The sequence below is a fragment of the Typha angustifolia genome, chromosome 5 (assembly GCF_048772165.1).
Source record: "Typha angustifolia cultivar Huaian chromosome 5, ASM4877216v1, whole genome shotgun sequence".
NCBI classification, from domain to species: domain Eukaryota; kingdom Viridiplantae; phylum Streptophyta; class Magnoliopsida; order Poales; family Typhaceae; genus Typha; species Typha angustifolia.
In genome coordinates this window covers 340,289-356,545 of record NC_133243.1, presented here as the reverse complement: position 1 = coordinate 356,545, position 16,257 = coordinate 340,289, and the positions used below count along the sequence as shown (strand labels likewise).

General features: G+C 39.7%; 2 protein-coding genes across 17 annotated transcripts; both read left to right on the top strand.

The window, feature by feature from the left end:
* On the top strand, window positions 1-7,185 carry LOC140759891 (probable mitochondrial adenine nucleotide transporter BTL1). Of its 3 annotated transcripts, none has more exons than XM_073096575.1 (6): window positions 5-110; window positions 199-388; window positions 2,873-2,967; window positions 5,172-5,505; window positions 6,539-6,776; window positions 6,859-7,185. In XM_073096575.1, the coding sequence occupies exons 1-6, from the start codon at window positions 31-33 to the stop codon at window positions 7,107-7,109; spliced, it is 1,188 nt and encodes a 395-aa protein (XP_072952676.1). In that variant the 5' UTR covers window positions 5-30; the 3' UTR covers window positions 7,110-7,185. The 3 variants fall into 3 exon arrangements, with proteins under 3 accessions (XP_072952677.1, XP_072952676.1, XP_072952678.1); XM_073096577.1 differs by having other exon boundaries at window positions 6,539-6,781; window positions 6,859-7,056; XM_073096576.1 differs by having other exon boundaries at window positions 1-388.
* Window positions 7,186-8,237: 1,052 nt separating this feature from the next.
* Window positions 8,238-15,786, top strand: LOC140760018 (uncharacterized). Of its 14 annotated transcripts, none has more exons than XR_012104309.1 (4): window positions 8,291-12,271; window positions 13,898-14,004; window positions 14,441-14,489; window positions 15,319-15,786. XR_012104309.1 is itself a non-coding variant. In XM_073096781.1 (3 exons), exon 2 carries the CDS (start codon window positions 8,454-8,456, stop codon window positions 12,264-12,266), a length of 3,813 nt encoding a protein of 1,270 aa, XP_072952882.1. In that variant the 5' UTR covers window positions 8,238-8,339; window positions 8,406-8,453; the 3' UTR covers window positions 12,267-12,271; window positions 14,438-14,805. The 14 variants fall into 14 exon arrangements, 3 of the variants coding, with proteins under 3 accessions (XP_072952882.1, XP_072952881.1, XP_072952883.1); XR_012104312.1 differs by having other exon boundaries at window positions 14,438-14,489; window positions 15,496-15,786; XR_012104306.1 differs by having other exon boundaries at window positions 14,438-14,489.
* Window positions 15,787-16,257: the final 471 nt, after the last annotated feature.

The following is a 16,257-nucleotide window of genomic DNA, read 5'->3' as shown; positions in this document are numbered from 1 at the left end:
TTTAATCAAGATAACAGGAGAAACAAACAAATGATTAAAATAAGAAATTTATTTCTCTCAAAGAATCCATCCAAAGAAAACAAGAGCGTAAATTTTACTGACGTTTTCGAGTAGTTCCAACCTCCGAAGTTTACTAAAAAAGTTCAATCTTTTCCCGTTTTCTTTGGATTTCCTCATTAATTTTTGTCCCCAAAATAGAGATTTGCGTCACACTACGAGAGATACGATGGATTTGGAGTCGGAAGCGCGGCAGAAGAAGAAATGGGTGTTGGGGGATGCGTACGGGCTTGAGATGGCGGTGCCCAAGGAGGAGCTCGACGTCGACAAGGACGCCGCCCAGGCCGTCGAGCTCCGGGTCCGGGTCCCAGATGTCGGCGGAGCCATTAGGGTGCGTCTTCCTCATCTTGGTCGCGCTTGTTTCGTTCGACTCTTCCGTTTTTTTTACCACTATAGTTGTTCTCTGTGTTAAAGCTGATACCTTTCTTCTTTTCTTTACTTTGATCTGTTCTTTGTTGGTTCTTGTCTTTTGGGTATAATATATTTTTTCTATGTTTCAAAGTGGATTCCTTTGTTCCTCTGCGTGTTTATCAGAGTTTGTGTGCTCTTCCCATATGGGTGTCCTTTAACTTGGCATCTCTTACTTTCTCTGTGGTAAAGTTGAGAGCATTTGCGGTTGTGATCTCTTCTGCTTTTGATCCCTTTTATGTCTCTTTTACTTGTTCACTGTGTTAAAAATGATATATATTTTTTAAATTATTTTTTGATCTGGAAGTTTCTGTGTATATCCCATCCGTTCGATTCTCTCCATCTGCGCATTATATTTGTCTCATAATATTTTGAAAGATGATGGGGATCTGATGACACTTGTATAGTACCTGATTTTATAGCATTGTTCTGTGTTACTGTTGATTTTTTAACTGTTCTATTCGATATGATACTAGATGGGTATTTCCATTTAATCATCCTTTCATGTTCTTCAACTTTGTCCGCTAAGGGAGTTTGTGCATTTTGGGTTTTAGTATTGAATTTGATATGAAGCAGGTGGCATGGTCACATCTTATGTACCTAGTGTAACACTCTTCCAACGAGCGTTTTTCTTCTTCGGATACATGTCACTTGCTGTGAAAGCTACAAGAAGTTATTTATTTAACCCTTTGTGCTCTCTGCAACAAGATTCTAGATTCTACCAGTTACAAGTTGCAACTACTTTGATCATGATGGCTTGCATAGTTCTATCCGGGAAACGGTTTTCCCACTTAATGTGCATCATATTGTTGCCAACTATAGTTCTTGTTTTGTGATCTTTTGCCAACTATGATAGAATCACATGGGTCTGATGACACCTTGGAACACTTGAAATGACACTCCTTTTTATATTCAGTGCAGATGATAAGTTATTTGTTTCATGGTCTTTTCTCGTATTCCACTACAAGAAGTCCAGTTGAATAAACTTTTTGATAGTTGCAAACTTGCAATTGCATTGATGACAATACCTTACGTAGACATTATCTTAAATTTATATTTTCGTGGCCTTTTATTTCTCAGACAGACTTGTCTGGTTTTGGATGTCTCATCCATCCAATGAGTATTTTGATTCAGCATATATGATAATCGTCAAAGACTTTCAGTTTTCAACTACTAGCTTGTCTGTCAAACAGGGTTGTGTCTTATTTGGCTCTTTGGCGTATATCAGTATATGTCCGTTGGAAACCGAAGAAGAAAGTTATATACAGGAGAAGCTCTTTCTCCTTTTTGTTTAGATTCTTTCAAATGTCTAGAGTTACTTTTGGAGAATTTTTCTCTTTTCAAGGGCCTAAATTTAGATTTCTGACTAAGAAAATAATTACTCTTCTGGCTAACTGACCTTATGTGGTACAGACCTCTCTCTTGTTTGACTTCAATCAATGCTGGAACTTTGAACAAACTTTTGAGTGATGACACCAGGTTGACTGCTGGTTGTAGAAATTTCTCAAATATCCGTGCAGCCTCATGACTTGTATAAATGCCCAAGCTTTCCCACTATATTTTGGAAAAACATATGAATGAACCATTTCTGTCTCATGTTAATGCTATGTTGGTATACCCAGATTCTGTTTTGCAGCTATCTTAAATAAGAGCTGGACTCATGACAAAATACCTTTTTCCTAATTTACTTACTCTTATTAATTGGTTTTCCATTGGTTCCTTTCTGAACCAAGGTTGTGCTTTCTTAGTGCATTCTTCTTTCAAATTCTTTTTCTATACTCCTTTTATCTCCGTGCTTAAAAAGTGGTTTAGTAAGTTGCATTTGTGATACCCAATCTTATTGATCCGACTACTGTGACATCATAGAATTGTCTTTCTCATTCTTTTTCTTGCTAGATATGTTCATTCCTGTCAAATTGCAGGGCTTGTGCATGGTATTCTATATAGGTCACTGATTTAAGTTTATAAAAAATTCAATTTAGTCCTCTCATTCTTTTTTTTAATCCCAAATTTTCAATGTTTGATATTCTGAAGTATCACTGGTACCTTGTTTTCCTTATCTTTGCTGTTTGTTGTCAACTTCTAGTATAGCTAGCATTAAAACATACAAAAGCCTTATGGTATCTTTGAATTATTATTATTATGCATTAAATATAACTATGGCTCAATGAGATCTATATGGTATTTTTTGGTTGATGGGTATATTATTAAGTATTTTGAGAAGTCCAAATTGTTTCCCTATTGAATACTTTGTTTAGTTGTATCTATATATCATGGTAGCTTTTGCATTAGATATGGCGGTGGTCTTTATACAAAACTGTGAGGAAGTGTTTATATAAGTTAGACAGTTTTAGATGTTATTCTATTTGCATACTTCTTATGGCATAAGATATTTGATATGCTGCAGAACTTCTTTAGCACCAGAGAAGTAGGAGAGTTCCTCAGTGGGGCATTAGCTGGTGCCATGACTAAAGCTGTTCTTGCTCCTCTAGAGACTATCAGGTTCGATATTTTTATGTTCGGTATATATGTGCTAAATATTGCTTTGTTATTGTTAGTCACCTTCTACAAGAACACCTTAGATGAGAGTATATTATATAAGTAACTAGATGAGCATTCTGTGACAAACTTGATTTCTATGTTATCCTGGATCAGATATGAGATGATTCTTTCCGTTTTTTTTTTCCTTATGTATTTGGCCCTTGTTAGAACGACAATTTTGAATGGTCACTTGGGGACATGAAAATTCCAGTCCTTTGCTGACTGTTTTATCTTATTACTATTTGATTTCTGTCTCTTCTCCATTGAAAACATAAGCCAATAAATATGCAGTGTGCTGGTATAGTTTGTTCACTTGGGAAAATATATGAAATGACTTCTTGCTAGGATTCCGTGGTTGTGGTAGCGAACGTCCATAATTTTCATATGATAGGTTGGAAAATGGTACTCTAAGAAAATTCTTGCACTACAATGAAACACTTTTTGTTGCCCCGTGAATAGTTATACCCATATACCAGTCTAGAGGAAGTTCAATGAAGTGGTGAATTTAGGAAATGTATGTTTACAAGAAATTGCTCATATCCATGAATTTCTTTTTCTTTCGTTGCCCTCTCTTTCTCTATCTTGTTCTTGCATTTAGAGTTAAGATTATCATGATTTCTTTTCTTGGTACATCATTATCTTTAATCTGACTGCCTAACCCACCGAGAAGGGCAGTCCACGGGATCTTAGCCTTCTAAGGGACGGTATAGCTAGCATATCAAACTGATGTAGGAGATGCCCTCATTTCTTGGTAAATCATTACCTTTAACCACTGTCAGAAGTTCTATTAGCGCGTATAATGTCCAAGGGGTGGAGGATGTAGGATGGTATAGTTATAATTAGCATGTATAATGTCAAAAGTTATATTAGCAAGTTTTATTAGGACACTATAGCTACAATATCAAACTGATATAGGAATATAGGATGGTATAGCTCTGATACTAAACAAATGTAGGATAAATACAGGGAAAGAGACGGATTCAAGGAAAAATATCCAAGATGGAAATATATATAGATTGCAGATGGAAAAGTAGCAAATAAATCAAAACAATAAAAGAACAGTAGAGAAAGAAAAACTTAGAGAAAGGATATGTAGAGCAGAAAGATAAATAATAAGGAAGAAAGAGAAGAAAGAAGAAGAAGAATAGATGGATTAAATGGAAAGGATAATTACTAGACTCACTTTTGCTCAGTTGAATCACACTGAGAGTATGACATCACACAAAGACACCTAGAGATCAACTATCAACTCTCTAGTCTAAAATATGCCATTGGCCTTTATGCTCCTGCATCAAGGAGTTGGATTTTTTTTTACTGGATCTTCAGTTTTGCCTCTATATGCTTTCAATTCATATATGCGACCTGCTCTGTATGTGGTCTTATATGAATTTTTTAGTTTTTACCCGTTATTTTAACTCTGGTCTGCAAGTTCTAGTGAAACCTGTTTTCTTTAGTCTCAGCTTGTCATTGTGCAAAATCTAACAATTCAGTTCTTTCTATGTTTAGGATACATTCAAGTTTTAGTTGACTGGGTTTCAAACACACTAATTAATTGGTCTAGGCTCATGTTTAGATTTTCCACTTGTTAATTCAACTGGGTATATGCATTGGATTATTAAAACCTATACGATCATGTCAAAGTGAGCATGAGGCTTCGAAATGCCACTTTTGTATTGTTGAAAATTACCTGCAGCAGTTAAGCTGTTGAGAGAAATTGCGGAGAAGAGTATCTTTCCGCAACATCTGGATTATCAAGAAAAATAAAGAAACCAAGAACAAGATATTTCCAAAAGGCCCTCCTCATCTATGGAGCAAGAAAGTGCAAAGTGAAATTTTTAGGGACAGCCAACATGTAAAGTATATAGAATAATCTGAAAATTCTAAGCAGTTGTTCATGGTCTATAAATCCTTAAATCTGCAGGTATACTTCATTTAACCTTAACAGCGTTTTTCCTTTGATCTTCAACTTCAAGATTGTTTTAAATACCTGAAAGGGGATGGAAAGAAAGTTCTGATTTCTTTTCTAATTTTGTGTATTCTGGTTTGTGTTTTAAGGATTATGAACTTGACGTTTTGAGCATCTTTCAGATCTTTAGATCATTATAGCGCATATTTTAGTACTTGAACAGAATAGCATCTAATTATGTTTGCCATCTTGACTGCAGGACAAGAATGGTAGTCGGAGTTGGATCTAAACACATCAGTGGTAGTTTTGTTCAAATCATTGAAGAGCATGGTTGGCAAGGGCTTTGGGCTGGAAACACCATCAACATGCTCCGGATAATTCCAACTCAGGCAATTGAGCTAGGCACATTTGAGTGTGTCAAACGAGCTGTAGCATCAGCACAGGAGGAATGGAAAGATAATGGGTGCCCAAAGCTTCAGATTGGTCATGTCAATATAGACCTACACTTTTCATGGGTTTCTCCAGTTGCTGTTGGTGGAGCAGCTGCTGGAATTGTGAGCACACTCATGTGCCATCCTCTTGAGGTTCTCAAGGTAAGGAATGGTCTTGATCTACTTACCCTCGATACTGGTTGTATGCTTGTCCTTCCTATCACTCCTACAGATTAAGTGGCCATATGCACTATATAAAAAAGCTTACCTGACCAGAGTGGGTAACTGAATATCTTTAGTGTAGTTTCTTTACTTCCTGGCCTCTCTAACTCTGAATTAAGTCGCACCTGTTTTTGATAGTCTATCTGGAAGTGGAAGAGAAATATTATATGCTTCAACTATTTGTGATTCGTCCACTCTACAGTTTTAAAGAACTTCAAAAAGACCCGTCTGGTGATTCCTAAAGCTCAATTTTATGTTGACCTACTGATTGGTTGATAAATAAGCCTCTAATTGTGCAGAGAATTGCCACAAGCGTTCTGGTTTTATTGAGTCCTAATTAATGGCTTATTCTTGTTCCTAATTGGTCAATCACTTATCCATGACATGGACAAACCTGATTCTAGAGAGCTAAATTGAGCAGAACCCACACATCTATAGATCATGAATTGGATGCAAGTCCTTAACCTTAATATGATAGTTTAGTTAGTTCATTTAGATCTGAACATAGCTAATACTAACTCTACTTTGATGATACAATAAACATCACAGCTGTTGCTTGAAATCTAACTTATACAGCCAAAATAAGTACCATTGACTTCTTTTGAAAGTACTGGCATACATTTCAATGAGAATACAATATGATGAGATTCATGTCGCTTCTCTGCTCTACTTCATGGCCAACTGAAAAAATTGAGGTTGGGAGGGAAAGTTATCTGCAGTCACTAGTTCAGCACTCATCTCTTGATTCTAATTTTATTTGGTTCTATTCCTTCTGAGTTCTGAGTACCTAAATGGGAAAAAGAATTGCTATCTTGATCTATCTTGCGAAATAATCGACTTTTGGCTTTTGACTTTAACGGCTCACTCAACAATGACTACTACAACCGCAGTTGAACTGGCGACCCTTTCTTTGTCTTATCATTTTATTCATGCAAACAATTGCCCTGACCCATATCTGCTGCATTTATTACAGGATCGCTTGACTGTAAATCGAGAGGCCTATCCCAGTATCAGCCTTGCTTTCAGCAAGATATACAGGGAAGATGGCATTGGTGGTTTATATGCTGGCCTTTGTCCAACGCTAATTGGCATGCTTCCTTACAGTACATGCTACTATTTCATGTATGAAACAATTAAGAGTACTTACTGCCAGGCAAAGAAGAAGAAGTCGTTGAACCGTGCTGAGCTTCTGGTCGTCGGAGCTCTCTCAGGTGAAGTATGGAGAAGAATAGGGTTCCAATTTTATTTTTTTTGCCATCTAGTGTTTCTTTTCATTTATTCCATCATCTTCAGGTTTTACTGCAAGCACCATCAGCTTCCCGTTGGAAGTGGCAAGGAAGCGGTTGATGGTCGGAGCCCTACAAGGAAGGCAGCCAGCTCACATGGCTGCAGCCTTATCAGAGGTTGTGCGTGAGGAGGGACTGTTGGGCCTCTACAGAGGGTGGGGTGCTAGCTGTCTGAAGGTCATGCCGTCGTCGGGCATCACATGGATGTTCTATGAATTCTGGAAAGATATTCTATTGGTTAACAAACCTTATCTTTAGCACACAAAGAGAAAGATGAACTTTCAACATCTCTATTTGGTGATTCCACTGCTGCCTTTTAATTATGGGGGGGATTCCAGTTTTTTTTTCTTCTAATTCTCACCCATACTAAAGATAATTGTTGGAGAGCACATCGACGAAAAGGAATGGTTACTGAGTGGAATTACCTGGGACGAAAATTCGTCGAAACTTCCTTTGCAAGTGCTGACAGTATCAAGAGGATTAACAGATGATTGTTGGGAAAAAAAAATTTATTGCTTCTTAGTTGAATGCTCATTAGTTGCTGACCTTTTATTTCAAGATTGTTGTACTTGAGATGATATATTATTTGGCAACAAGGCCTTCCTATGGTGTAGCAAGGATGTCATATTAATATTATGAATGACTCTATTTCATCATTGTTAAACATTCAGACATTCTTTTTCTTTTTCATTCTATTGATCTACATATTGAGAACAACTGGGGCCATAACTAATAGATCTACAAACTTTGTCTAATTAATTAGACAAACTTCAAGGATCTAAGATAGAGATTTAAGAAGCCAAACTTTCTTCCAATTAAAACAAGAATTCTAGAGTGGTGGCGGACAACAACGATGTCTAGAATGGTGGCGGGGAGGAAGGGTGGTAGCGGGAGACGACGCCAAGGGGTTAGAGTGAAAGTATATCGGAGAAGAAGAAAAAAGGGGAGACGGGAGAAAGAAGAGAAGGAAAAATTAAGAAAAAGAATTTCGTGCGTGCGACACAACCACAATGCAAGATTTATATGTATAACTTATCACATAGAAAGTTTGACTAAAATATATATAAGTGAGTGGTTGCAAAATATATTTAAGATAAGTATCTCTCTCTCTTGTACAAAAAAGATCTTTTCATCCTTAGGATAAAATGGTCATTTAATTTCTATTATGGTTAATTAATAATTAGATGGAGTATACTGTATACAACAACTTGGATGGCAAATATGATATTTTAAAGAACTCTTCTGAGTGGCAATTATGTAAAAAAATCATTTGATTTGATTTTATTTTTATTATATTTTTCCATCTTCAGTAAAGTCGGCGTTACTAAGTCGGTTTGACCGTTTGAGTAAAGAAAGACTGCCGTGTTTAATAAAAAGCTAATCTCCTCCATTCCTATCTCCTATTTCTATTCTCCATTCGCTGGGCGATTCCGATAGGCCTCAAAAACCCTAGGCGGAAAGGGAAGGGAAGGGGGGGGGGGAAGAAAGGTATTACATACTTCTCTCCTCATCCTATCTCTGAAAGAAACCCTAATTCTCTATCGTAATTCTTAGGGTTTCTATACTCGGATCTCTCGATCTAGGGTTATTAGGGTTTCGAGAATGGACTCCCTGGACGCGGAGATCGCTCGTGCCCAGGAGGAGCGTCGCAAGCTGGAGGAGGTCGTCCCTATGAACCTGACATCCGTCACCTTTGACGCCGACCTGTACGGCGGAGCCGGGCCCGACCGGTTCGAGGGATACGAGCGCTCCATCCCCGTCGCGGAGGAAGATGAAGAGGAGGGTGACGCCGGCGGCCGCGATTTGGCTCGCCGCATGGCCTCCTTCACTGGCCCCAAATCTCTGAAAGAGATTCCACGCGGCGCTGAGGCGGACGAGGAATCCGGATTCAAGAAGCCGCAGCGGATCATCGACCGCGAGGACGACTACAGGCGGCGGAGGTTGCAGCGGATCATCTCGCCGGAGCGAAACGATCCTTTCGCGTCCGGCGAGGCGACTCCGGACCCGTCTGTTAGGACTTACGCGGATGTGATGAGGGAGCAGGCGCTGCAACGGCAGAAGGAGGAGCTGCTGCGGGAGATTGCGAAGAAGAAGGAGGAGGAGAAGACCAAGGCGGAGGCGGAGCCGGCTCCGGCGGCACAGAAGAGGAGGAACAGGTGGGACCAGTCACAGGAGGCAGATGGTGGGGCTGCCGCAAAGAAGGCGAAGGCGAGTTCGGATTGGGACGCACCTGATTCCACCCCTGGGATAGGAAGGTGGGATGCGACTCCGACCCCAGGGAGGGTCGCTGATGCCACGCCTTCCTTGTCTAGGAGGAACAGATGGGATGAGACCCCGACGCCAGGTCGGCTGGCCGATGCTGATGCCACACCCACTGCAGGTGCCACCCCTGGGGCTACGCCAGCTGGCATGACCTGGGACGCAACGCCGAAGCTCCCTGGGCTTGCAACGCCGACTCCAAAGCGGCAGAGGTCGCGGTGGGATGAGACGCCTGCTACCATGGGCAGTGCCACTCCTACGCCGGGCGGCACAACCCCGGCAGCTGCATTTACTCCTGGCATCACTCCTGTAGGTGGGGTTGATCTTGCAACCCCAACCCCTAATGCAATTAACCTTCGCGGGTCCGTGACGCCAGAGCAGTACAATCTGATGAGGTGGGAGAGGGATATTGAGGAGCGGAACCGTCCGCTGACTGACGAAGAGCTTGATTCTATGTTCCCTCAGGAAGGTTATAAGATTTTGGACCCACCTGCATCTTACGTGCCTATAAGGACTCCTGCAAGGAAGCTTTTGGCGACGCCCACTCCTTTGGGTACTCCCCTGTACGCGATCCCTGAGGAGAATCGTGGGCAGCAGTTCGATGTTCCAAAGGAGGCACCCGGTGGGCTGCCATTCATGAAGCCAGAGGATTACCAGTACTTTGGATCTCTGCTGAACGAGGATGAGGAGGAACAGCTGTCCCCAGAGGAGCAGAAGGAGAGAAAGATCATGAAGCTTCTGCTTAAGGTGAAGAATGGTACACCTCCACAGAGGAAGACGGCACTGAGGCAGCTCACTGATAAGGCCCGCGAGTTTGGAGCTGGACCATTGTTTAACAAGATCCTGCCATTGCTCATGCAGCCGACTCTTGAGGATCAAGAGCGACATCTTCTGGTTAAAGTCATAGACAGGGTACTGTATAAGCTTGATGAATTGGTGCGGCCTTTTGTCCACAAGATCCTTGTGGTTATTGAGCCTCTTCTGATTGATGAAGATTACTATGCTCGTGTGGAGGGGCGGGAGATTATCTCTAATCTTAGTAAAGCAGCTGGTCTTGCCACCATGATTGCAGCTATGAGGCCAGATATTGATAACATTGATGAGTACGTGAGGAACACTACTGCTAGAGCTTTCAGTGTCGTGGCTTCTGCCCTTGGTATTCCTGCTCTCTTGCCCTTCTTGAAAGCTGTCTGTCAGAGTAAGAAGTCTTGGCAAGCTCGGCACACTGGTATTAAAATTGTGCAGCAGATTGCTATTCTCATGGGATGTGCAGTCCTTCCTCACCTTAGGTCTCTTGTGGAAATTATAGAGCATGGTTTGAGTGATGAGAATCAGAAGGTGCGAACTATCACTGCCCTGTCTCTTGCTGCACTTGCAGAAGCTGCTGCACCATATGGTATAGAAAGCTTTGATTCTGTCTTGAAGCCTCTCTGGAAGGGTATCAGATCTCATCGTGGGAAGGTTCTTGCTGCATTCTTGAAGGCTATTGGCTTTATCATCCCTCTTATGGACGCAGTATATGCAAGTTATTACACAAAAGAAGTGATGATTATTCTAATCAGAGAGTTCCAGTCACCAGATGAGGAAATGAAGAAGATCGTACTTAAAGTTGTTAAGCAGTGTGTTAGTACAGAGGGTGTGGAGGCCGACTATATTCGGAATGATATTCTTCCAGAGTTTTTCCGGAACTTCTGGGTTAGGAGGATGGCACTGGATCGGAGGAATTACAGGCAACTCGTGGACACAACAGTGGAGATAGCAAACAAGGTTGGAGTTGCTGATATTGTAGGGAGAATAGTGGAGGATCTTAAAGATGAGAGTGAGCCATACAGGCGAATGGTGATGGAAACAATTGAGAAGGTGGTCGCTAATTTAGGAGCCTCAGATATTGATGCTCGTTTAGAAGAGCTCCTTATTGATGGTATTTTGTATGCGTTCCAAGAACAAACAAGTGATGATGCTAATGTCATGCTTAATGGGTTTGGTGCTGTGGTCAACGCGCTTGGGCAGCGGGTTAAGCCTTATCTTCCTCAGATCTGTGGTACCATCAAATGGCGGCTGAACAACAAAAGTGCAAAAGTTAGGCAGCAAGCAGCTGATCTTATTTCAAGGATAGCCATTGTCATGAAACAGTGTCAGGAAGAGCAGCTGATGGGTCACTTGGGTGTTGTCTTGTATGAGTACTTGGGAGAGGAATACCCTGAGGTCTTGGGTTCCATCTTGGGAGCTCTGAAAGCTATCGTTAATGTCATCGGTATGACTAAAATGACACCGCCGATTAAGGATTTACTTCCTCGGTTAACTCCTATCTTAAAGAACAGACATGAGAAGGTTCAAGAGAACTGCATTGACCTTGTCGGTAGGATTGCTGATCGTGGAGCTGAATTTGTTCCTGCTAGGGAGTGGATGAGGATTTGCTTTGAGCTTCTCGAGATGTTGAAGGCACACAAGAAAGGAATCAGGAGAGCAACAGTGAACACTTTCGGTTATATTGCAAAAGCTATTGGGCCACAGGATGTCCTGGCAACTCTTTTGAACAACTTGAAGGTCCAAGAGCGTCAGAATCGCGTTTGCACTACAGTAGCTATTGCCATTGTTGCAGAAACTTGTTCTCCATTTACAGTTCTGCCAGCCCTTATGAACGAGTATCGTGTCCCTGAACTTAATGTCCAGAATGGGGTTCTAAAGTCTCTATCTTTTCTCTTCGAGTACATAGGAGAGATGGGTAAGGATTACATATATGCTGTTACACCATTGCTCGAAGATGCTTTGATGGACAGAGATTTAGTCCATAGGCAAACTGCTGCTTCTGCTGTTAAGCACATGGCTTTGGGGGTTGCGGGCTTGGGATGTGAGGATGCGCTTGTACATTTGCTTAACTATGTGTGGCCAAACATCTTTGAGACATCTCCTCATGTCATAAATGCTGTAATGGAGGCTATTGAGGGGATGAGGGTTGCTTTAGGTGCATCTGTCATTTTGAATTATTGTCTTCAAGGCCTTTTCCATCCGGCAAGAAAAGTACGTGAAGTGTATTGGAAGATCTATAATTCATTATACATCGGATCTCAGGATGCACTTGTTCCTTCATACCCTGTCTTAGAAGATGATGGGAGCAATGTCTTCAGCAGACCGGAGCTAGTGATGTTTGTCTGAGAGATGTAAGGCCTTGCTGATACTACTGCTCTAATTAGCTTTTATAATTTCTAGGCTACTGTTTGTTCTTGTTGTTTCATTTTTATTAGTTTGATGCCTTGGGTTTGATTGTTGTTTGTAGAATATATCTGCATATGTTACTTTCTGGAGCATCATGAACTACTGTTAGTTCCATTAGCTTGTTTAATTTAGATTCTGACTGATGCTAATAAATTCTAAAGGGTTAGGTTGGAAATGCAGCTGTATGGTACCTGTACCTTGCAGTGATTTTTAATCATATTACCACTCTAGCAAATGTGTTTAACATACCACCATGCTGGAAGGGGTATTTAATGTGCAAAGAAATATTCTCAGTGTAAATAGAGAAACTTACATAGAGGTTATGGACATTTGAGGCAGAGAAATGGCTTTATGGTACCTTTGGTATTGTAGCATGCTGTACCTGTATCAAGTAGTAATTTCAAACCATATTACTACCCTAACAAAATGTGTTTAGCATACTGCCAATTCTAGAAGGCATATTTAATGTGCCAAGATATATTGTTGGTGTACATACAGGTTATGGACATGTAAGACAAATGGCATTGGGTGTAACAGTGATTGTTGTTTATTTTTTATTGTCTGTACTTTCAAATTTGGAATTCTGATAGTTGTTCATATAGCATGTAGGAAAAATTGAGGTTTACTTTCCGATGCATTTTTGGTGCCTTTGATTATGGGATTATATAACCCATTTTGATGATTTATTTTATTGAGGTTGTAGATCAAAGAGATTTTTGTGAATTTTCTTTTTGCAAGGATAGGCATGTGTAGTGTTAGTGTGGAAATATATTGATGAAGTCCTGCAGAACCTTGTGTGGATCAGGTTCACCTGTTGCCCACCCTTATTGATTGTGTCAAAGTGACTTATTTGACATGAACATGTATTATCTCCGGGTTAGCACATGCCCTTCCAATAGGTAATTGACAAGTCCTGTTTCATCAGCACAAACATCCTTGAAAGTACCTTTTAGGACTCATCCTGATTCTTTTTGTAGTACTGTTCTTTGTGTTTTCTGTTGTACCAGTAATAGCACAGTGCTTTTACTGTTTTAGTTTGCTTACCGGAGGTACTCTTTCCTGGGAGACTCCTTAAAACACTGAAAAGGCATGTATCTATTGTACTAGATGAAATATTGAATGGTTAATGATTAAAGACACTGCGGAGTATTTATCATGATATATTTCTGTTGAATGCAACTAGAGTTCCTAATGTTCCAAGACCGAAATTCTACATCATGACAATATTTTGAAGGGATTTTGGGATAATTTGTAGAGGTCACCAAGTGAATATGCATTTGACTTGCAAGAAAAGTTGCTTGATCAGATGTAAAACATGGTTAGAGCCTTTCATTATTTATTTATCCATTATCTTGGTTATTTGTTAACTATTCACAAAGTCTTTTTAATATATAATCGTAGATGACTGGATAGGACATTACTAATGTCTTGAAACCAGATAGGTGCTTTAGGAAGCATTATGACCAATGTGGTCCAAAAAGGGAAAAGTGGAAGTACTAAATACCAAAAAAACAAGATTATCATGAAGAAATGTTAGGTTGTTATGATCCATCTAACCATCACTTTAGCAGGCTCTGATGGATTGGTCATACTAATGAAGATCAATTGCTGGCATTGAGGAAAATGTAGTTTGTACTCTTCTGAGAAGGATCGGCTGACAGAACAAGGGGAGGAATTGGTATGTATTGTCGGTAGGAATGAAGCCATATCTTGTTTAAGTGAGGACTGATGGGGGTTAATATGCATGTAGCTTGGGAGTGTCAATGTTGTGTTTCATTGTGAGAGTGAAGGTCCTACATCTTAGGATTAGCCTGATTGTTGGATTTTGTTCTCTGTTACGAAAGACACATCACATGATTTCACACATAAATTGATTATTCATGCTTAATTCTACTCTACTACACTAATGATATCCTGATTGAAATATACTGTTCAAAAGGAAAGCAACCATGAAGACTTTCTCAGACTATTTCAGTTAAATTGGCAGTTAATTAGGACATTTATTTATTTATTTGTAACTTGCTTTATTCATGTTAAGTAACTAGCATAAGATGCAGAAATGTAGCAAGTTTTTGTCCTGAGACAGCAATTACTCTTGTTTGATAATGTAGAAGAACCTGGAAGACAGTGGGTGAGGGCCTCAAGGGGAAACCACATGCTAAGGTGGAGCGTCAACCATGTCATTTTCTTAAGTCTGAGATTTGTCAACCTTATCAGCTCTGGTTGATGATAAAGTAGCACTAGCTACTGGTTCTGAACATTGACGTCTTCCATTTATTACTCTGCTGGGGCTTTTGTGCTCTCTTCACTGTCTTAGTTTGTCCTATATTTTCATAAGATAAGTCAATTCCTAACTGTTTTAATCCTCATCAGGGTCGTTTAATTGTAACATTCTTTTTTTGTTGTATCTTCGCTTCCTTTCAGTTTTGTACTTTTTAAACGAGTAGATTTGAAGGTTTCTTCTACTTTTTACTTAGAAGGTTTTTATATCTTCCCACCATCCCCTTGGAAGAAGGTAGATAAAACAGAGGGTATTGGGAGCGCATGATATCATGTTGTGTCCACATATGTGGCATCGGTAGATTATTTATTGTCCATTGCTTTTATTTGCAAATGGCCCTCTTGTTAGTCTATAGCCTGACTTATTTTCAGATACATATGGTTCGAGAAAGCATTCTCGTTACACAGGCCTTTCAATTTTCACTTGCAGAGGTGGGAGAAGGATAGAAAAGGAAGAAAAGTATCATAGTGATAAAATAATAGTGTCTATGAAGTAATGACATATAATTATGTTAATATACTTTAAAATAGGGTTCTTTGCAAATATGTTAAAAAGGAGACTGCAGGGCTAGAATTCAGGCCAAAATATATCTCTGCTTCTTTTAAATTTTCTACTGATACTGGGATGGAGAATTCTTCTTTTTAGTTTCTTTTCCTTTTGGCTTGATGGATAGTAGTCGCCAGTAAAAATCACATTCTTTAAATCTTGCAGGAAGACTTCCCTCTTTTGCTGTGGAATCACAGTCGTTCTTGTTTTCAGCTCAAGGGAGTTCTTTAGCATCTTTCTTTTTAGTTAATGCTTGATGTTCTATTATTAGTAGTTAATTCATTCTGGATTCTGGAATCAGAAATGTTGCATTATTGACCTTTTGAAAGTTGCCTCTCTCAGGTTTCTCTGTCCTTACTCAAAACTGTGGAGCAAGACAAGGGATCTGGAGGCAGCCATCATTTTTATCAAGTTTTTGGGTTTCAATGATCTGTACTCGCTCTTTTACTGGAGAAGACAAAGAAACCTTTATGTGGTCAAAACTATCACCTTCTAGTTGTTTTTTGCTGCTTACCTTATCTATCATTACCTGTATAACAACACCCTGTTTGGCTGCAATCTGTAGCAAGGAGTTGAAACAGTATAAAACCTTTATGTGGTCAAAACTATCACCTTCTAGTTGTTTTTAGCTGCTTACCTTATCTATCATTACCTGTATAACAACATCCTGTTTGGCTGCAATCTGTAGCAAGGAGTTGAAACAGTATAACTTAAATTCTGGAACATCTAAAGATGAATCAACTGATGTCATGCTTGTATTATTTTTTTTTTTTTCCTCTTTATGTGGTCTTTCTTTAAGATATCAATAATTGGCTCTCAGATATGCAACAGATTGAAGGATCTTTAGCTGACTCCTTGTAAGTAGTCCTGCTGTAGGAATTTTTTTTCCATATAGCAGGAAGCCTCCTATGGAGCTATGATCTCTTAATCTTATCTTAAATGGAGAGAAAAAAGGGGATTTTTATTTATTTTTTATTTTTATTAGAATTAAAGTAGAATTGGGCGATGCCTGGAATGATCTCAATGTTCTCTCCGTATGAAGTGATTAGTTAGTGTGCCCTTTTACATTGCCATTAAGCACGGAGAGTATCAGGGTACGTAATT